The sequence below is a fragment of the Meleagris gallopavo genome, chromosome 15 (assembly GCF_000146605.3).
Source record: "Meleagris gallopavo isolate NT-WF06-2002-E0010 breed Aviagen turkey brand Nicholas breeding stock chromosome 15, Turkey_5.1, whole genome shotgun sequence".
Classification (NCBI taxonomy): domain Eukaryota; kingdom Metazoa; phylum Chordata; class Aves; order Galliformes; family Phasianidae; genus Meleagris; species Meleagris gallopavo.
In genome coordinates, this window is record NC_015025.2 from 6,634,687 (window position 1) to 6,658,214 (window position 23,528).

Here is a 23,528-nt window from a genome sequence, read left to right on the forward strand (position 1 = left end):
ATGTTTATTTGCTAAGCAAGAGATATTGATCTAATGATAATAGTCAATTACATTTGGGTTGTTCTATTGAATTAATACAGTAGGTTTAATCAGCTTGATTCCTGGTAGTATAAAACTGGGAATTTTCTCATTCCAAATTTTTGCTGGCTGCATTGGGTTAAGATTTAGGAGGGAGGTGAAGACAGCTGAGAATTTATTTATGTCACAGTGGAAATCTTTCTGATGTGCTTAGTTGCTGCTTGTGCTTTCAACGTTGACTGCAGAGAAAAAATTCTATTTCAGATTGTGTAGAAGCTTTTGATAGTGAGCAACTTAGTGAGTTATTTATTGGGGAAAAAAATGTAGAAAGAACTGGTCTATCTGAAATTCTACAGCCACGTAGGGAGGTGGTGGATCTATCCTCTTGTTCCAGTCTGTGTGGTTGAAATTTTCTAATCATAATTGATTTAATAAGGATTAACCCATGTCTGTTATTCTGTAGCACTTTTCAGAGTTTGCCTTAATTTTGACAGTTTGTCATCTGGTTTGATTGCTTTTGAAGTAACAGTCCCACTTCAGCTCAGGGAGACTTTGTTTTACTTTTGTCTTCAAATTTTCTGAGGGTTAGAATTTTACAGGTCACTGCTTGTCTTTAAAAGTTCTTGAAAGAAACACGATAATTTCAAGTCTGCATTATAGATTTTTTTTTTTAAACTGACTTGTTTTTCCCTTTTTGGATCTGAGGGTAATTCTGCTTATGAAGAACCCACATAAATTTAATATTTCTATTGACATTTCCCTGTGGAAAATGAGTCTTCTTATTCTGACTCACAAAAGCCAGAGGAATAAGGCACTGTGAGCTCTTATCTTGCTGCTTCTATAAGAATTACTAAATGAGCTGAAATCATAGTTCAGCTTTTGCCTTTTTTGCTGAAGGTTGTTTTGACTTTCACATTAATTTTTAAGTTGGGTAAAAATTTCCTTCTCCTCAGATCTGAAAACACCGTATTGTCAGATCATCCACTTCAATGTTTTCCTGAATAGGCAAGTTGCTAGTAATAGTATTGGTGATATTTTGTGATTTTATTTTGCTGTCCCAAAACATAAATTAAGAAAATGAAGAATAAATAAATGCAATTTCTTTGTAAGATCATTGTCCTGGGCACGAGTTCATCACTAGCTGAGGAAGGAGCTGTAGATAGTGTCAGCACGAGTGCCACCTGCCTTGTAGGAAGGTTTCGTCAGCAACTGTGCCCAGCTCTTGTTGGAGATTGGCTTATGCTAACATTTTTGGGATGGAATGGAGAAGTTGCACACTTGTTAATAAGAAGCACATGATTCTACATTTGAATACAATTTCTGACAGAAACAAGACTTTCATGCAGGTACCAGTGTTGTGGTAAGAATTGGAGTGCTACTGTAGTTGTTGCTTTCTGAAGACCCAATAAAGGGGTGGTCTGTGGGCAATTTCATTCTAGTTAACTATTAGTATGTGTTGTTTCTTCTACATTTTTAGTAGCACCATTATCTGCAGAATCTTTTCACTGAGGCAGTACATATTTTCTGAAGAAGATAATTCCTTTTTTTTTTCCTTTAACTTTTCAATTATTTAATTAACTATTGTATCTTTATAATCCAAGAAGAAAAAATGATAGTACTGGGTATGTATAAAGTTCACCATACTGGTTAGAACAAACTGCGAGTTAGACAGTGAGAATTAGACACCAAATTCTTGTTGCTCATGAGAAAGCTCTAGCTCTTCCAACTCATAATTTTAAAACAGTAAGAAGACTATTTTTAAAGAGATTGTAAGACTTTTTTTTCTTTTCATACCCTTATATGAAGTTGAAATTTTTTGAAGTAAAATGAAAAGCAAGAATTAGGAAAGTTTGTGGTGAAGATGTTCCATACAGTCTGAAACACATTAAATATTTTTCTCTTAGAACTTGAAGAATGATAATTTTTTCCTTTTGAATATGACACAACTTGTTCAGAGATGTTTTGTATATGTGATGTACCTGTTGTGTGCAGGATGACTTGTGCGGAAGCAGTGTAATTTTGTAAGAAAAAAAATAGCTGCAATTATGCAATTTTTACTGCAGTGCTGGCATTGTCTCAGTGAAGTGGACATGTTGTCATTCCTACTGAATTAACAAACATATTTTGCAAAATGCTTGGAAGCAGAACTTTCAGTTTTCTAGTGTTAGGCATGTAGCAAAAACATTATAAACTGGAAAAGTAGAGGAGATTGACCGGTTCTTTCTTCCAAGGCTGTTTCTTTCATGGACTGACTCAGTCATCACACTCATGTTGCTTCAATGTTCTGTACGTCCTATGTATTTTTTAGGGATCTTCCTTTTATTTATTCATTATTTCTTTCTTTTTAAAGGGAGAAATGAAGTGAATGCTGAAAGACAAAGATACATTTCCCAGTGATAAAATATTGAAATTCTGAAGTGCACCTCCTAGTTCTTCTGGTATATCTGTTTCATTGTGTTCCCTTGGTGTTATCTTCCAGAGGAGCTCGTAATATTTCAGGGAGAGGCTGAGGTTATTGTACCGCATATTGAAGATTTTCCTGTTGTGTGCTTTACACAGGGATTTGAATTATGAATATAATGTTGTGGCTGAGTTTTGGATTTAGTGATAGGATAGCAAGCAATGCTATCTAATTTAAAAAACATTTAGAAAGCTATGTGGGAAAAGAGATGGAAGAAAACTAGGCATCGCTACACACAAATCTTCAGCAAAAATTTGATCCTTCAGAATGACAATTCTTTTACTACAAAATAACAACCAAGTTCTCCAGCTTTCCATGAGTCTTTTGAGCTGACATTCAGATAGAACAGCCCATCCTGAGAAAGAAGGATCACAGGCATATGTACATATATATTTAGTTTGCTCTGAAAAATCTTGTGTGCTTTTTTTAATCAACAATCTGAAAAACAAAGTGTAGATGTCAAAAGTTCTGTATGTTTTCCAACTCCCTGTGTATTGTCAGCTCCAAGAATTCTTCCCTATCTTGTATTACCTGTAGAAAAAGTTTTATCATTGTATATTTAGAGTTGTGCCTTCTAGCTTTAACAAGCACTCTTAGTGCTTTCAGGGGCTCCTTACGTATGTAAGTGTTGGGCAGGAAATAAAGAGAATATTTAAATGTCATTTTGGTAGTCCCAAAATGAAAAGAAAAACAAGAAAAGTTGGAGCTTAGGTTGAAATCTGACATTTTGAGAAGAGGTATTAGAAGATGGTATATTACAGATTCTGTGTAAACTGAGTATATGATTTCTTTTCTACCTAAGCTATTGACACCAATAAAACTGTTTCTACATTTTATTATTATTATTATTATTATTATTATTATTATTTACATTAAAGCACATTGAGAAACTCTGTGAACAATTTGAAATGGAAAGATCGTAGCAATCAGTAGCTGAATGTTTGGTCTAACAATGGACATGTAGAAATATCGCTTGTTTATCTGTTGTGAAAGCCAACACTTAATCTATGTTAATATTATATTTTATGTGAATAGGCAAAAGAAAAATCTGTAAACTCTGTAACTAGCAATAAATGTATTTTAAATTAAAATTAGATTTGTTAGTGTTTCTAACAACCTTGAAAAATGTTTAAATCCAATATTACTGCTCAGGAGAGTGATTTATTGAATTACATTTTTTCCCAGATTGCTGCATAGTTGAAACAGAGTGTGCTTGCTGCTGCTGCCAGTGCTTCCAACTGTCACACAGCAGGGCTGCTTCCGAGAAGCAGAGGTGATCAGTGGGTGTTGCTGCAGTACATGACTTCAGTAACTGATTCTGAGAGAAACAGATAGCAATTCCCAGCCAGTGTACACAGAACTCTCTGATGAAGTCCATGATAAAGAGCCACAGTCTTTTAAGGAGCATGGTTTCCTTGCAAGCTTGGATTGGTCCTGTTAATTGAGAATGGGATTCTGCCTTAAGATCTGAAGTGGAATCTCATTATGTCTTTGACAGAATGTGTGTGCATACATTTGAAGAAAGTATTTATCCTTGTATTTTCCTTGGCTTCAGCTTTGTCTTCTATTCAGTAGGGTCACAATCTGTCAGTGCTGGAGCTGAGAAGTGTATTATGGAGTTCTTGTACTACCGCTCTGCTCAGAGGAGCTATCTGAAATTGTCACCTCCTTACTCATCATTTCTGCTCTGTCTGTAATAGGTCAGAGCTGCTTCCTTCCAGGGCAACGATACGTTTCTGCTGCTGCTTATTCCCCACAGCTTTGCAGAGCCACTGCAGCTCCAACAGGAATTCAGGTTCTGTCAGTCTCCACGTATCAGTAGTGGGGCTGTCCTGTCTCTCGGTGATGTTCTTCATTCTGCAGTGATGTCAAAACTGTTTAAGTTGCTATTCTGATTTTCAAATCACACTTGAACGTAGAGAAAGGACAAAATGTATTAGATTTTGAAAAATAGCCCCTAGGTAGTATTGAAAAAGAATTATTAACACTACCAGGACGGTATTATTTTTTTCATCTCTTAAATTTTGTTTTAAGAGTTTCTTATGATCTTCAGCTTTGGTCTGAGAAAGGAGCAGGACCACTTTCTGAGTCTTATATGGTGCATGGAGCCTCCTCAAGGTTTGAGACAAGGGCTGATTTTCAGTTTTCTCTGAATTATCAGTCATCTGAATTATTGTGAGTTACTGACACCAACTTCACTTTCCCTACAAGATATATGGAGTGCAGATTGCTTTGCACTGAAGACTGGTTTACATCATTAAGGATCACAGAATGGACTGTCATAATGTTGTTCTCTGACAGCAGATAAAAAATTAGTGTATGAGACAGTTCTGTACCGTGTTTCATTTCATGCAGTGTTTCCATGAGAGCACTGCTACTCTCTCATCATTCCAAATGACTGCAGTGCTTTGAGCTAGTGTTGTTTTTATAAAGCTTTTGCTTTGTCCATTGTTTGTTCTCAAGGTTACATTACACAGAAAATAAAATATATATATATTTTTTTCACTAGTCCAGACTGTGTAAAAAATATTTATATTCCTTTTATGAAAATTAAAACAGCTCTGCTTTGAGTAGGAGGTTGTATTCCTGCTTCAAGCATTCTTAACTATAACGAACTGCTGTTTTTTCCTCTGAAAAAGGTATAGATTGTGAGTCATGAATTTAAGATCTTTCCAAAGGTGGTAATTCTTCCATGCCCTTTCGTTAGTAATATTGTTTAGCTATTCACCATGAATTGCAAGCCATTAATAATTATCAGAAGGCAGTCTTGTTGCTTAAATAATTTTGAAGATGAAAGGTAACTATTTCTATTTTCCAAAGGTGAGAAAAGTCAGGGTAAAAAATATAAGGAGGTGTGAAGAGAGGAAAGGACAGATTTTTTATTTTTTTTCCAGTGGATTTGCATTACCGATAAGAATAAGCAAGTGAGGTCAATTAAAGACATTGTAAACTACTGTTTTGCTTTGATTGAAACTCTGCCCTACTGATGATTTTTATTGCTGTGCTTATTTTGGTTTTGTTTGTTTTGAAAGCATGGGGACAGCACTAGGTCTTCATTTGGAAGACTTTGGTTTTGTAGATTCAAGTGGGAAGTATGTGTTAATTGCAGAGAGGTATTAGAGAACTTACTAGTCAGCCAGGCTTGTGTTTCTCGTGAATCTTTTGTGGACTTAGAACTTACTTAAGCACTCAGATGTATTCTTCAGTAGTTTGCTTTTGTTAAATGCTGGCAGACTTCCATTCGGTAAGAGACAAAGGATACTTGTTCTTTCCATTGCAGAAATTACAGGACTGATTTTTTTTTTTTTTTCTTCTGGGAATGACAGTGAAATGTGGTTAGGTTCAGCAGTAAGGATGCCTACAAGAAATACTTATTGTTTTAACACTGTTCAGGTGCCTTGTGGAAAGGATTGTTGAAGTCACTGTGGAGTGAATTTTGAGACTGTCTGAAACAGTTGTAACTTCTTGCTTCTAGAGAAGAGTAGGTATTTAAGGAGAAAGACTGAGGTCCATCAAGTGAAAGGTCTCTTTTGGTCAAATTGAAGAGTGTGAAAGAGATTTATGAACAGTTATGAACAATCTAAATATCTAACATAGAAAATCTTTGTTTCTCTGAAAGTGCTGTATAAATTGCCAGGCTTTAGAATCTGTGTAGGAGAAGGGCTCTTACCAGATGGAGAGGGAAAGAAGAAAGGCTAGAAACATCTTTGTTTATGCTCCAAATCCACTTGGCTCCACTTGGACTATGTATGGAATATAGTTCTTTCGAATATTGGCTGGTGTCAAGTAGTCGCCTTTTTTTAATTGCTACAGGTATTACATGTTCTCAGGAGAGAAAAAAAAAAAGATTTTTTTGTGTATACTCTAGGAAGCTTTCCAGGTACACAGTTAATAAAATGCTGCCGAGCACAGTGGTTTGATTCATGTTATTATGCTTAGGATTATTCCTGTGTTAGATCTATCCGCACAAGATTTACTGACGGTACAGATGTTTGTCTCAACATCTAAGGGAGATGCCTGACCCGTGTTAAGGTTTGTTGTTGAGGCACAAATGTGGTCTAATCCTTTGATGAAAACGTTCCTGACAGTGTTTGCTTGTTAATGTGAAACTAAAATATTGGTTCATTTGCAAAGCTCTGTGGAACAAAGGAAAAAATAATTAAGTTTCATATGAAGGGATTTGAGTATTAACCCAGGATATGAAGTACACATCTTTCTTTGTTCATCCTCAGGTTTCTTTTGCCACTTTTCTTTAAGACTTCCTCTTTTGGGCTTCTTCAGTATAAAATGGAAGCAGTAATGCTATCCTAATTCATGGCAATTTTTTTTCAGGATAAACTGATTGCTCATTATTAACGCTTGCAGTACTGTGGTAATGTGAATGAAGGGGACTCTGTCTGCTTGCCCACCAGAGTGCCATAACCCTTTTTGGAACAGCATTAGTTACAAGTAACCAGCATACACAGTATTTTAGTAAAAATAGGCAAGTGTCTGTAGAAATATATTTTGTTCTTTCAACTGCGTGCAGTCAAAGAAAGATTGGAATGAGACGCATTAACAAGCTCTTCTTTTTCCTTCCTAGAATTACAACAACAGCTGCTTGTATGATGGACCTACGGAGATATCCGCTGGATGAACAGAACTGCACGCTGGAGATTGAGAGCTGTAAGTACTTCTGCAAATCCTACTTATTCTATGGTCAACTGCTTCAGACAGTTTTATTTCCTTTTATTTATATATTTATTTGTTTTATATGCTACTAACCTAGTTGTCTCTGTCTGATGACATTTAGATCCTTGTAAACACATGCAAAAAAATAGCTTTCCAGATGGATTAGTAATTTGTGGCACAAGGATTAGCAAAAGTTATTCTGCTTTGACGGACAATTTTCAGCTTTAAAAGTCTCATTCAAATGCCTTGTTGGAGTTCATGTGAGGAGCATGAGGATTATTATCAGTTCTTTATCCTCCCTTACTGCTGAACTATATTGCAGCTTGTTTCCATTTATAAATGATGGCAAAAGGTTAGGACTGTATTTTCAATAGGTGTGTTATGATTTGTTTGTTTTTCTAACCTCTCTCTGTGCTTAAGCTTTCAGTGCATTCAGTGCAACTTCTTATATATCCCGATTTAATAGCTGATGTCTCTATCAAGATATCCATGCAGATAAAACTCGTGTTGTGAAATAGAATTTCAAACCTCTTTTCGCTGAATCTTTAGCAGACTCATCAAATCAAAACAATTCATGTTCATGTATGTAAAGACAGCGTTGTGAATGTGCAATACTTGATGCTAAATGAGATCGGATCAGCAGTTTCAAGATACATGTTCTTTTTCAAGGGAGCTGTATGTAACAGATGGAGTCTATTAGTAAGTTGAATGGAGCACGCAAATGAAAAGTAATGGCATTAAGATACAATCCACGAAACTGTATTTAAAAAATACCATATGTATTTTAAAAGATTGTATGGGACTCTTGCGTGTATGTGTGAGCAAAGTGATCAGACGCAGCTTGCGTCTGATAAGAGCTTGGTATGGGTGAACTTCTTTTTACTGATCTAGAAAGCCTTTAAGAATATGATTTAAACTTGGGTCTAGTTTTCATTCATTTAATGTAATTTAAAGAATCTCTGGATTGCACTTGTGACACTGCTGTCTCACTTACATTCATGTAGTAAGCAAAATGAGTCTTTATCATTAAAGTTCACCCCTTCTCAATACTGAAACACACAAACATCAAATGTGATAGACTTTGCTCTTTTAAGAAGGGATAAAATCTTCGGGGTTTTTTGCAGTTGATTATATCAGTTATATTGATAGCATTTGATTTGGGATTTTATATCTGCAGCCTTTAAAAATCAGCCTTTTACACTGGTAGTGTGTGAGAGAATTTTGTACTCTTACAACTGTATTTAGGTTCGGAGAGATTCTTGAATTTGTTGCATTTGGTATGAAATATGCAGTATTCATTATAGCATTGAAAAAGAGGATGCTTAATTTCCCATAGCCATTAGGATGCTTATGGGAAAGCTCCTCTGTGGCTCTATCTCTTAGCTCAGTTGTAGCATTACAGCAGTAAAGTGGATTTAAAACAGGATACTGTGTTTAGCTGGCCTGCCTTTCATTGCAGTAATAAAGGTCATTAAAGAATGTGGATAGAAGTAGTGCTTGAACTGCACTTTGAAAGAATTTCATGCTGCTTTAGAAAATTATTACTCTTTATATATGTCACTCTGTCCAGGTAAAAATGTGTATAATCTTCATAAACTGCTTCAGAGAAAATGGTAGTGTGTAGGTAGAGTAAATAAGACTGAAAGTGACTTTGAGTCATTTTATGCACATACTCAAGTCATAATCACTGATTAATCTCCATAATCTCCGTGCTGAAAGTAGCTTATTTTGTTGGCCTGCTGGTTCTGTTGGACACTTCTTTCACCATTGCTTTCTTGTGATGGTTACAAAAACTCTAAATTCCATGTCAGGAAGGCATAAAATTGTATTCATTGCTTGTGTCAGCTGTCCTTTTTTAAAAATTATTATTTTATTTTAAAGTTAATGTCTTCCTCAGCCCTGCTGTAATTGTTACAATGTATCTAAAGAACGTGGTCACCTCATAAGCTTCATACCATAAAATGTGCACATTCCAGTTCGTTCTAGCTTTTTCATATAAGAGCATTCTGTTATTTTATGTTAAAAGAAATGCAGAATTAGCAAATAATAGTTTCTGCAGCTGCTGTAGTTTATCAATCTTCTTCATGAACAAGTACCACAAACCATACTCTAAATTCTCTGTTGCATTATGGCATTTACCCTGCCCTTTGTCATCGATGTGGTCCGAGAGCCACCTTTATCTTTTTTCACAACTGCATAACTTCTTTAGATGCTAGCCTTTCCTGGAACATTATAGTAAGTTTTCCCTTCCTCGTCATCTTCCAGCAGTGGGTTCTAGCTCTTGGTAGAAATATTTTTGCATATCCAAAGGATGCAAATGTTTTATAATACTCTTCACATAAATCAGCATTCTTAATTTAGCTACAGACCTCAAAGTTATCCAGTTCTTCCTATTTTTTGTCTGTGCAGTGCTTTCAGGTCTTGTTTCATTCAAAATTTATTCACACAGAAATGCTAACAAATATTAATGATAACAAAAAAAACTTACCTTGCAATCATTCTCTATACTGCGCACTAGCTATTCTTTTAAAATTTTTTACACATTATTTATCAGTCTTTAATAATTGTCTTCTCGCAGATAGACCCATATCAAACATTTTGATAAAGTACAGGTTAATTGTACTTTGATTGGAAATGCAGTAAGAATCTGGCTAGAAAGATCTGGCTCAACCCTTTGGAGTTTAGCCATGATAGATTTTTATACTATTTCCATGATTATTAATGTCTCTAATGCCCTTCCATTCTTTCCCTTCTTCCTTTATCTCTACTCCTATTATTGATGCCAGTTGTCTAGCTCCTTTTTAGATGCCTGGATTGACTGGATTACCTTTCTTCTATGTGCAATTGTAGTTTCTGAAATATGGGGACAGTATCAATTTTTGTTAATGTACATTTCCATAGATCTAGACTCATTTTCAAGTTGGGAATTATGGTAGAACAGGGTTTTATGTTAAAGCAAAAACATAAAATGGGAGAGGCTGTATAATAGCACTTTACCTGCTGTAGTGTTGAGACTAGATGTTGAAAACATAAGAGAGGATATTCTTTATTGGTTCAGAGAGTATCAGTTTTGAGAGCCTTTTTTTCTTTTTATTATATATATATATATAGGTAGTTTGTTTCTCTGTTATCATTTTTTGCTTTACTCAGATGTAAAGGGGGCCAAAATATGTAGAATTTGGTTTTCCTAATACACTTCTAAACTTTTACAATGTCTTTTCTATTGTGGTGTAATCTATCCACCCTCCCTTTCTTTTCTTATTTCCCAACATGCTAAGTTGCAGGGTTATAATACCAGAAGGAAGTCAATTTTTCTCTGCATTCATTTCTTAGATTCCCAACTTGGAGACAGCAGAGATCTTGTTCTTTATTACTTGTGTATTGACTTTACCCACTAAAATACTCTCCTTTTTGCTTCCTATCTCAGCCACTGTAGTTTGAAAGTTAGTTGAGTTTCTGATGATGCTCTTGAAAAATTTTCTCTATCTTCTGCTTTTCTGAAGGAAAAAGGAATTTCTTAGCAAATCAGTTAAAAGACTAGAGGGAGCTAAAAAGCAGAAAGCAGTACTAGGAAGTTGGCAGAACATTGGCTGGTATTCATAAACGTAAATAAAATATCATGTTGCATGTTCTCTAACATTACAGAGAGAAATGATTGTGATTTGAATGTTTTCAAATGTAATTATTTTAGATTCATCTGGTAAATTTGGACTTCTGTCAGTTTTAATTACATAGTGACATACAGAGATGTTAAAGTTCACTTGAGTTTTTTCCTCTCATTTCATAATGTATTCGGCACAACAATATTTATGTTATATTGGAGTATAACTCAGAATATGCCTGCTGTGTGACAATGATATTTTACGTTTCTTTATTGCTTTAGAATAAACAAGAACACACAGTTTCTTTTTAGAAATGTATTCGCAGAAACACTTTCTACTGTGTGCTAAAGTTTTGGCAATAAAAGAAATGTATTCTACTGTCTGAAACCAAAGCAAACGGGGCAATTGAAACCAGGAAAAGTGGCAGCATTAGAACAAACGTACAGGAGGGGAGGAAGGACTGCTTTGGTGATGTATGAAGAATGATTGTTTTGGAGACATTTACTTAACAGCCAGGGATGTTTTGATCAGAAATACCTTACAGATCGAATATTTTTTTTCAATATGATGGCAGAAATGCCACAGAAGCACGCTAAATAAGATAGGTTAAAAACTTCTATTGGGTAACAATCTAGAAAAAGATAGGAAGAACCATGGTGAAAGAATATCATCCCTCCCAGTGGCTGGATCATCCCTCCCAGTGGCCCAGTATCAAAGAGTTTCTAATCAGACTCTCTGAGTGCTCATCTCAGACTCATTTTTGTGTGCTGAAGGTGATCTTATAAGCATGTTCAAACCACTGAAAAGAAACTGAAAATACTTCTTGTTGAAGTACTTTGCAGGTGGCTCATCTGGCCATCAGTCAAAGCTATAATCAGATCACATGGGACAAAGGGTACAACCCCAGGAGCTGGCCAGGGTTTGGGGTTAGAGATGGATGTGCCTGATGCTGAGCAAGAGGCTCTGATGTTCCCGAGGGAACAGGATGTTTTCTAGGGGAGACTACCAAGAGAACATATCACTTCGAATATTTACATGGCAAGTTGAAAGCTGAATGCATGATGTTTGGGCCACTGAATATCAGAATCTAAATAGTTGTTAATTTATTATTCTTTTCATTTATCAAACCTAGCGTGTCCCCTTTTTCCCTTCAGTCAAGTAATTTTTTGCATAGCAGGCATTGTACAGTATCACATGCCTCCATGAGTAGAAGTTGACCTCATTATCAAAGTGCACCTTTTTTCCTTCTTGATTATCATCTACATGTTGAGATGTCTTAATGTCTTAATTTGGATTGTAATGTGGATTCCTTGGACAGGTACTACAGACTATATTTGTCCACACTAATTGCATTTCAAGATATCAAGGAGAGAATAAAAGAGGTTTAATTTTAATGGTGTGATGCATACTGGCAATGATGAGGTAATATGTGACTTCATTGTGAAACTGGTGTGATTCAGTAAGGGCTAAAAAAAGTACCAGCAAAACCAGCACGTGATTCCTCTGACTAGTATGAGGAGGGGAAGAAAGTTTAGACTAACAATCAGTGCATATGACTGGGGCAGGTTCTATGCAAGTGAACCACTCTTTGCAGTGTTTTGATAACTGAGTGTGAATAGCAACCACTGGGGACTTTGGTCAGGCTTCTCAGACAGGAATTAAAGTAACATCACAGATGTAGTTTTTCTATTATGTTATGGTTACTCTATAAGGAAGTACTATATCTTATTTTCTTTATTTCTGAGTACATCCTTACAGCAGTCTACATCTTGGAAGCTCTCATAACAAAAATGAGAGGCTGTACAGTTTCCAAATGAGCAAAGAATGATACAGAAATTCTGTACCAGCTTCTTAATGCTTTGAAGCAATCTAGAGTCAAATTAAAAAAGCAATCTAATATCCAAGGACAATCAGCAAGGACAATATAGGCAATGTAATTTTCCATGAAGAAATTCATAGCTTGAAGTTCATTTTTATATCATTCCACAGATAAATGTAGAAAATATATAGAATCATGAAAATTAAGAGACAAAATGCAAATGGTTCTAAAACTTGCATGAATTTTTCAAGGTAAATGTTCGCTTTTTTTCTGAAGTGAGTAGTAGGATCTCTGTTTTACCATCATATATTTCAGATAGATATTTTTTATTAACGGGCAATTTGTTTGGAAGAAGTATAAGAAAAAAGCTGTGTTAGAAGTACTTCATACCTAGTCATGATATGTGTCAAAATTAAATGCAAAGACTGTTTTTATTACTGGAAGTTTCATCAAGAAATATGTTTTGTAAACGCATATATTTATCAAGGGATGAATATCTTAGTAGTTGAGAGAATCATGAAAAATGTAGTTTCAATCATATATGTTTTGTTTAACAAAGGATGGGTTATTTGTTGGGATTTTTTTGGTTTGCTTGTTTAGGCTCATAATTTAGGTCTTTGTTTTCAAGGTCATTTTTAATAGGGGGAAAGAGAAGTTATTAAGAAGGTTATTAGTATATGCTTATATTTAAAGTTATATTTCTGGAATTACTCAAGATGGAAGGGACAGAAGGGGTCTCCAGTCTATCTTCTGCTCAAGACAGGGTCAAGTTTGAGATCAGATTATGTTGCTCAGTATTCTGTTCAGTCTAATCTTGAAAATCTTGGAAGATGGAGAATGAAAAACCTCTTTAGGCAACCTGTTCCAGTGTCTGACCTTTTTAAAAGTGAAGATGTTAAATTGCAACTGTAGTAAGTGCCAACCACTAGATGAGGCTGCCCAGGATCCCATCCAACCTGGCCTTGAGTGCCACCAGTGATTGGGCATCTGTAACCTCTCTGAGCAGCCTGTTCTCACCACCCTCTGAGTAAAAATTTCTTCCTAACACCTAACTTAAATCTCTCCTCTTTTACTTTAAAGCCATTCCCCCTTGTCCTATCACTGTCAGACTGCATAAAAAATTTGTTGTCTTCCTGCTGGTAAGCTCCCTTTAAGTACTGGGAGACCCCACTGAGATCTCCCTAGAGCTTTCTCTCCTTCAAGCTAAACAAACTCACCTCCCTCAACCTATAGGACAGGTGCTGTAGCCATGTGGTTATCTTCATTACTCTGCTCTGGACCTGCTCCAACAGCTCCACATCATTCTTGTGCTGGAAGTCCCAGTCCTGGACGCAGTGCTCCAGATGGAGCCTCACAAGAGTAGAGCAGAGGAGTCAGTCACTTCTCTTACCCTGTTGACACCCTTCTGTTAATGCAGACCAGGATACTGTTGGCCTTCTGGGCTGCAAGTGCACACTGCTGGCTCACGTCCTGCAAGTCCTTCTCCGCAGGACTTTCTCAAGGAGTTTTTTCTCTCAGTCTGTATTCGTATCTGGGATTGTGTCAACCTATGTGTAACATCTTGCACTTGGTTGTAGTATGTCATATACTCTTCAGCAGCAGAACAGTTGGCTACCTATATTCAATATCATATGATTTTTGGCTCATCTTGTGGTTGATGTAACAAGAATTTGAGAAATTATGTGAGCCTGGGCAAAAATCTGACATGGTAACAGGGCGACATAGCAGGAAAAACAAAAAGAAAGAAACAAGGAATTGATGCAAGTCATTTTTAAGACATAAAAATACACCTTTCCACTTTAACACTGTGTGTGAAGGTACTGTGCTCTGGATAAGATTGCACAATATTGGAAATATCTTTCAGTAGTAATCTGCAGTTGTCATGAATGGAATTAAATACCTTACTGCATCTGCTGTATTTTATTGATTTGTGAAGGATGATTATCCAAGGATTTGATGGTTTCTGAATAACCCAGTGAAATTATTTCCTGTTAAAATCATGGATCTTATTCTTTTCTCTGAAGTGGTTAACTGATAGCACATATTAGAAATGTATATTTGTTCAATAGCAGGCACAGCTTATTTCAAAGCAGAGACTTGTGGGCTGCTACAAGAACTAGCTTCATTAAAGCACAGTAGATACACATATTTTACTGTACAGAAACTCATCTGTGCGCATCTGGTGCTCTCCGAGAAAGCAGGAATTTTCTTCCTCACTACAGCCTGGAATGATCATGTCTTTTGAATAACTCACTTCTGGAAGACATCAAAAAAACATCAAAATGTTACACAGACAACCTGAGTCTGAAATGCTGGTAAGTTACATTTTGCTTGTGAATTTAGTTTCTATTTATTAGTAGTAGTAGTAGTAGTATTTGAACCTCTGTAACCTGTTACCTGAGAGGTTTTCTGTCACTGTTTTGGGGAAATTCTGTAAAGGCTCAAAGAACACAACAGAAGATTCTTTTATTTATTTATTTATTTATTTATTTATTTATTTATTATTTATTTATTTATTCTGTTTACCTATCGTTCCTTTCTATCTTCTTTTCTATGCAGAGCCAAAATGAATGATATGATCAGTACTATCAGTAAGTAAGTCAGAATGGTCCTAGGGATGTCGTCAAGCCAAGAGCCTTCTAATTCTTCTTAACACAGTGTGCCTGCAGCAGAAAAGCATCAAAGGAATGGATAACGCCGTAAGCGTAATGCTTTTACACTGTAAGTTCCTCACTTTGTTATGGCTTACTTGGTGTTAGTGGTCCCGTGTGCGTATACTAATGAGTATTCTTTTCCTTTCAGGTTTCAGGAACAACCTTTTGCAAGTCTAGAGAGACCTACAATCTTATTAGGTAAATGCATGATACTTTTCTCCTGCAAAACATAGCTAGGTTCTTATCAAAATTTGTTCTCTTGCTTGCCAAGATGAGCTTCTACTCATCTCTGTTTTGCTTGTTACTTTGTTGTTTTTTTTTGTTTTCAGTTGTGGAAAGGATTAAAGAGGGTTTTACAGTTTTCTCTGAGGACAGAAAAACGTACAACTTTCTGTGTCTAAAATTTTTATTGTACCCTAAAATTTGTTACTATAGCCTTGCGTTTGTACTTTACAATGGCATTTCCTGTACTGCTGGTAATACTATGGGTATGGAAAGCTTACTTTCATTATAAAATTACTTGATAAATATTTTAACTTCCTTAAAAAAATAAATAAATAAAACAGATTTTACCTGATGTCTGTGTGTTTCACTATGTGTGTGAAAGAATTCTGAACACAGTAAAACATGGGAAACTTTTAAGTCTGCTAAGACTGGAATCTCTGTCAGCTGTTTTTCTATTTATGTTCCAACTCAAAAATTCCTCTTTTTATTTTGGAAGAGAGAAGTTGAATATTTTACAAATATGTGGCATCAGTTTTGTGCACATCATTATCAATTTGTGCTATGGAGTGATACATTTTACTGAGTTTTAGTCATCTTTCTTCTTTGAAGATCTACCTTCATGTAAATGAGTAGTATACTCCTTTTTGCACACATTAGTATATGTACGAGCTCTTATTTGGCCTTGAGACTGTATTCAGAGCCATATTGTTCTGTGGCTTGATGCCAGTTTGCTTTTTGTCTTAAGGGATACCAAGAATAAGCTTGATAAATTAGCTCGTTATGTCTGTTGTAGATGGCATTTCCATCCTTTTGTACTAAACATTAAATTATAGATACATGCATGTAACTATCACTTAAAGATGGTTTTCATTGTTTTAATAGCCATATATGAACAGGCATCTTAACAATGGGCTTGTTCTTAGAAAATATCTTAAAATTGATTGCTTGTTACAGAAGCACATGTGGGAACAGTATTAATCTTGCCTTTTTTTACATCTGTCACATAACAAAAACAGATTTGAGTCACTAACTCTGAAGGTGAACTGAAGTTGAGGGCTGTGGAGGGGTGTGGGAATTACTGGTTTGCAAGGTCGTGTCAAGGAATGTTTCAGACACTGCCTATGAAATGTATAACCAATTTGGTGTTTTGTCTTAGAAGTGGATGAAGTCAGCTATATAATACCTTTCCATGTCAGTATGTTTAATGGAAAAATGTGGTGTTGAGACAAGTGTATGCTGAGACAAAACAGAGAAGATCTGGGCATGTGGTGGAGATATATTTTGTCATGGGCTCCAGAATAGTGAAAATTATCATATAATTCCACTTTTCTTGAAGTTTGAGATTGAGATTAGCAAAATGTAGCCATTTTCATTGTACAGTGACTCTTTGTAATCTCATCAGGGGTTTGATGGCTGGACGTCCTTTAGGTGATTCTAGTTTAGTGTTTCTTCAAACCCAGTTGCAAACAGGGCAGAATTTCTGTGTGTTAGTATCTGATTTATTGTCTTTATTATGAAGTGATATTAATGATACATTTAAGTAAGATTTGATGCCTGGAGTCATGCTGGAATTTCTCATCATTTTTGTTTTTTCTGGGTATGAAATATGCCGTTGTCAGAGGAAAGATCTCTCTTGAGAAGTCAAGAGCAGTTGCTCCTGCTAGAGTATAAGCCAACACCACCAAATGAGTTGAGCTATTCTGACCATGGAAAAACCGAACAGTACAGAATAGAAAAGCATCATCTTGAATTAATACAGTGGTATTAAGATAGATGTTTTGGATACTGGCATGATACCAGGTTATATAGAAACCATGTGATTTTGTGAAATGATTTGCTCCTATAGGGCAAATACAGTCCTTTTGAATGTAGCATGTTTTCTTTAAATACAGGGATTTAGGCAACCTAGAGCAGCTGCTTGTTTATGTGTTTTGTTTTTCTTTTTTTAAATCCCCTTTTCCCTTCAGGGATTTGGATGATTGTAGAAAGTATTTAAGCCAGAAGGTAGAGTAAAGCTCACTGGGGAGACTCCAGCTGGGACTGAAAACACAGCACTGTTGGTTCCACATGATCATGAGTGAATGTGAGGCCACTTGACCAGCCAAAAATGAGCTCGGTCTGTTAGAAAGGAGATAATACCTTCTTTTAAGTGGTGTTCTTAAAGGCCTATCTTGCAGTTATGAGAAATATATCTCCAAATTTTCTAATTTTCTCATGAATATTGGCTATTTCAGAAGGTGTCTGACCTTCGAGGAAGTAAGCTCAGCTATCAGCTCAAGTGCTATCATCCCTGGTGAGTAATTCTCACTGTTTCCAAAGAAAGGATAAATGTAAGCCTTAAATAATTATGAAGATGATGAGTAGGCAAGCCTCTTAGTTTGAGCTTTCCTTATCTAAATTATTTTTCCAATCGTGATAAAAATATCAAAGTATACATTAAAAATATCTGAGCAAAATATCAGAATCGGTTGCACAGAGGAAGATAATTAGCAGATAGTGTGCATTTCTTCTTACAAAAAAGAAGGGCAGATGAACTGATCTGGAGCTCTACATTCTTTAACCTGGACTATTTTCGGCCCTTTGGTAATCAGTGTCTGTCCACTGCATTGTGACTCTGCAAAAAGGAGAATCTAACAATAATTCAGTGTTGTTTTCTACAGTGTACGTGGGACTTTAAGGTTCTGATTTTACTTGTGATAGAAATGGCTGATACTAGTGTAGTTTTCCATTCAGTATGGATGAAGAAGTGAATGATATAGAGAAGCAGTCCAGTAAGGTCCAAAAGTCATGAAAATCTGACCCAAATTAACAGTAATGAAGAGCAAGTTTTTACTGTGTTCATATAAAAGATGTCCCCATCTAAAGATGCTATTGCAAATGGAACAAATGGTCTTGAAAGTACCTTTCATGAGCTGAATGTTGCTTGTAATATGTATTATTGCTTGTATGTGGTGACAACTACAGCCTTTCACAAATACAGTCTCTTCCAGATATTTAACGTTAGAGTCAAAGTTGAACTTTGAACTTCCTGCTGGAGAAAGCACTTCTTGATGCTACGTATCATCCTCAAAGGGAGACATCTACACTGGCTGTATAAGTAGGTTCCTAGCTTTTAGCATCAATGCCTAAATGAATGAAGTTCTTCCCAGCATTTCCAAATAGATCAACATAATCACATTTGAAAATACAGCATTAGAGTTAAGGGAAGAAAAGCAAAAATAAATAATAATTTATAAAACTACTTTGTCTCTGGTTTTCAGAATAAATGTAGCAGTTAGGTTGAACAAAAGTATAATTTCACTTCTCTTTTCCTATAACTCGCTTTTGGATGAGGAAATTATTGTGTGTTATTTTCTGGGTGTCTGCAGCTCAGTTTCATACTGTTGCATTTCCACTTATTGAGGCTAGTGTAGAGAGGTCTTGGGTATATGTGAAATTTCTGAGATACTTGTTTTGCAAGGATAGATGTACTGGTTTATGAAAGCATGAATGCACTTCCACAAATCTTGGTAATGGTTTAGTGTTTCAGCTGTAGGACATAGGTTCATTTCTCATCCGTTTTCACCTATCCTTTTAACTGCAGAATTTATCTGAAAACTTGTGGTACTAAAGAGTGGGGAAAAAAATGTTCTGTTACTCCAAGGCTATTTTGAGAAAGAAAAGCAGTCCTATTGGAATTGAAGCCATTCATGCCTCAGAGAGTACTCCCTCTTTTCAACATGAATAAAAGCAAGCATCTCAAAAGATTAGCCCAATCAGTTTAAAGGTGATGTATGATTGAGATTGCCAGAAACAAGTATAAACAGATAATTTATATACAAAATAAAGTATTAAACCTGCGTTTTTATCACCCACTGTCATACTTCCTTTGTAACAAGCAAGAATTTTCCTTCATTTGCCTTTTTTTCTTATATTTATCGTTCATTACTGTATTTCTAATGCTCAAAAAGTGCTTTTTAGGATATTACTGCAAATTCTCTGCTTTGGTGCCCTGCATGTTTCCCTTCTATTGTTTTGTAACTGTTTTTTCCTCTGGTCCCAGGTTTACTTTTTAAATTCAGTTTTCATTCTCTTTCTTTTTACATGGCTGGTAGTAATTTCTCAATCTCTTTTATTAAAGAACCTCTAAAATTCTAAGTTTATAACCTCAAACTTACCTAGAAAACCTGTTCTTGATCCCCAACCCACTGCATGCAGAGGAACAGGTGACTTGACCAGCTGTCTCAGGTATAAGAGAAAACTGGAGTAATCACAAGCCTCTTCAGGAACTAAAAACGTCTTGCCACATATCTGTAAAACCCCAGCCGCATAAAGCATCTAGATTCTTGCAAACTTCTGTGAAGTTCTTATGGTCACAGCCAGTGAATCTGGCTGTGTCTCCATAGTGTCAAGATGGCTGAATAGCATTTGCTGTGCTGTTTTTGTCCATCTATTGTAAAGCAAGTTGATTTTCTCATGAGACTTTAATTCCTTAAGATCTATACCATAATTTGAAGCGTTTTAAGTGTTTTGTGAAGCATGTCCACATCCACATTTAAACAAATCTGAAATGTTTTCTTAGGTGTTTTACTCATAGGATTTGCCATAAAAGTTATTCTAGGCTGTCTGGATTTCTGACTGTCCTTGTTTTCTATCACCACTTTCTTTTGTAGGAATAAACACACACATGCACACACACACATATACATACACACTTTTCTGTATGTATCTCTTAAGTGCATCAGTAAGACACACTCCACACTCAGGAAGGATATTCCTAGATTCCTACATTTAGTGATATATCTTGACTCAACACTGGTGCAATTACGAAGAGCTGTGCACTCTGTGTCTCTGCTTTGCATGTCATGGGGAATACAAGCAATCTGACTGCTGGTGGTTTCCTGGTGAACTTATGATTATTCGTTTTCTAAATTCTTAGTTGAAATGGGATTGTTCACCTTTTTCCAAGCCATGTTTAACAAAGCATATGCCAGAATAGTTGCAAAGCTGGCAACACAGTGAGACCTTGCACCCTCTTCTGCCATCTGAGGAGACTTTGTGGCTTCTTCCAGCACAATGGCACTGTTAGAGGCACAGCCTCCAGAGAAAAATCACCTCCTGGCACTCACAGTAAGAGCTGGAAATGCTGATGATTTTAAATGAGCAACAGAATGATTTGTTCAATTATTATTTTTTAAACTGAAGTCTGCAAAAGGGTCAGGTGTATCCTTTTTCCCTCTACAGCTCCCTGCAGCACAAATATTTCCTATTTATGTGACCTTCTTTTCATTTTTGAACCTAGCATTCCTTTTCATGAGTGGATCCCATGTGGTGGTGCCTAGACCACTTCTGAAGAGCAGAGTACTTTGCTGGAGGCAGTAGATGTCCTATATTTTGACATTAATAAGGTTGCCGACATTGACTCAAATGACTTTCTTATAAACAATGTGGGAAAACACAGATCAGACGGAACCACATTTGGAAAATAGCACAAAGAACATGATTATGGAGTTTACTGGAGGGGAACAATTTTGAATCAAGTCCATCTTCAGTGTTTTCATTAATGATCTGAAAATAATGAAACATGCCTAAACCTTTAAGCAGCTTGAAGGATGGAATTAGGTTTTAAAAGGATCTCAGCTAGCTGGAGAGGTGGCCTGCAGATAGGAAATTCCAAATTTTACACGTAACAGTGGCACTTCAGAACTGGGAAAGGACTAGCTAGATGGCAACCCCTTGTTGGAGTGAGGGGTGAACATAACAACAAAAGAAAAAAACCCTAACAAAGTGGGTAAAGTAACCCTGGGAGGATACCATAGATAGTAGTGATTCTATTTAAGCAGAGATCTCTTACAAACTGTAAAGGTAGTTTTGTTCTGTTTTCCAGTAGAAGGTCTTTTGCACTTTCTACATGTGATGACACAGATTTCCTCCTGAGATCCAAAGATAAATAAGTGTTTAGCTATTGTGTTGGGCAATACTGAAGTATGCATGTCTTTTGGGACTTGTAGAACACATTGAGGTTTATAGGATCAGACTTTGTAAATTTGCTTTGAGTTTTCCTATAAAATAGCCCTGGAAAATAAGTATTATGTCTGATTTACCTCATGTATGTGATTTCTATGCTCAGAAAACAGCTTAAGAGGGTACGAGTACTGAAATTTTCCTGGTGAAAAAAAATCAACTGTAGACATGATTTGGCTCCATTACATTGAGTGTTTTATTCATTATTTCTTCTGCTTTTGACAGTAAAATGGACAGCTCATTTAGACTTATGATATTATAATCCAGGAAATATATACTTGATGGAAGGCTTTTGTTTAATGTCCTCTGGAACTAACACTGGCATCACTAGGTTTTGAACAACTTCAGTTTCTCAGTATTCCTGCCTTTACTTGTTCTAGAAGTTGGCAACATTCAGTGTTATTGTTTAGTTTCTAATACGATACTGTTGAACTTGTTTTGCTTCCAATATTTTGCTTTGGAAGTAATTAAATTTTTCTTTTTAATGTTCATTTTGTCTCTTTTCCTATTACTACTGAACGTGCATAATTCTTTGAGGGTATTCTAATCAGGTATCCGTTGTAACTGGTCCTAATGTTCCAAAGGAGAGTGATTTCTCTTTATTCCCTCTTTCACATCCAAGAATTGTGTCCCTTAACCTAACATTTGGCAAGAAAAATATTTCACCTTAAATATGGCAGAATAGTACTATTTTGTCAAACACGGATGTGCCAGGAGCCTCCCCTGCAAGTGCAGTTGTGCAGAGTATGATCTGTAGTCTACACACCCGGATAGTGGGAAGAGGCTGTGTCTTCTGTCCACAAACGTCATAACTTTATTTTTCTCTTTTATGAATTGTGCTCTGTCTTGTTCCTTAATTGTTAGGAATTGACTTTCATTTGATTAACCGTAGCAGATCCTTATTAGTTTTGACAAACCAACAGAACATGTGGAAGAAAAGTCATGTGAATAAAAAAAAGAATTCTTCCATTTTGTAGTTTGAAACTGATATATCGGTATGTGAAGTATTTTTCTAGTTAAAAGTCCTAAATCAAAGAGCAGCATTTACTGTTTTGTAACATATGCTTGTGCTTGGCAAAAGTAATGGAAGAAAGCATGTCAAACAGCAATGCTTAGAGTATTAAAGTTTTAACAAAACGTCAGAGAAAACTGGAAACTGGTTAATCCACAGAAATCTGTCATAAAGATTGCATTGTAAGGTTGTTTCAGCATGAATTCTAGTGACATATGGGAGCTTAAAATATAATCTAATGATATATCTATATCGGTGAGATGTTTATATAACGTGATTGCAACAGAGATGTCTTTTCTTGTTAATTTATTAGGATAATGAAAGTTACAGTGTTTTTAGAACAATGCAAGGAACAAGTTTTACTCAAGAACAGTTTTGTCGCTGGAATCAAAATATTCTGTTTTTCTTCTTGTACACACTTAAGAAAAATTATGCATCCTGTGTGGAGAGTGCTGAAGATAGGCAGCCTGCTGTACAGAGATCTGTGGTGGTGCTGTCTTCTGCTGTTGTGAATCGCTGCTCTGAGCATCAGTGTATGTAGCAAAGAAATACTATAGGAAAACAGCACAAATTGACCTGCCAAAGTGGAAGACAAAACTTAGTTCAGAGGAAATTGCGAGGGAAAGAATCTCATGCAGGAGGAATCAAGCAAAGAACTTTACTAGTGAAACTGGAGTTCTGCAAATCTGTTTAAAACCCTGAAGAAAAATCCTCAATTATTTTGATGTGCAATTTATAAACTGTATTTTTGGTTACTGTGCTGCTTGGTTTGTAGAAATGTTAACTGTAGGAAAAAGTGTTTGAGTTGCAGTGAGTTTTAGCTATTTGTATTGCTCTTAAGTGCAAGGTTGGATTTTTTTGTTTGTTTGTTTTCAATTCAGCTGTCATCTTTCTGATAACGAGCTGTAATATAGCACTAATGCCCCATAAAAATGTGCCTGATTTTGTTAAAATTTCACAGGTGAGCATGTTTGAGTCATTTCTGTTATATTTTATGTCAGTTGTCACTGTTACACTGATTAATCAAATACTGGGATGGGAGCTCAGAAAAATTTTTATTGGC

The 23,528-nt window shown here is 35.9% G+C and overlaps 1 protein-coding gene across 4 annotated transcripts in view; it reads left to right on the forward strand.

Moving 5' to 3' along the window:
- Positions 1-23,528, forward strand: part of GABRB2 (gamma-aminobutyric acid type A receptor beta2 subunit) — a 136,610-nt gene that overhangs the window by 64,932 nt on the left and 48,150 nt on the right. For all 4 annotated transcript variants that reach the window (XM_010718904.3, XM_010718903.3, XM_003210320.4 and 1 more), the window contains exon 7: positions 7,062-7,144. In XM_010718904.3, the coding sequence (XP_010717206.1) occupies positions 7,062-7,144 (83 nt within the window). The remainder of the gene's footprint in view (positions 1-7,061; positions 7,145-23,528) is intronic.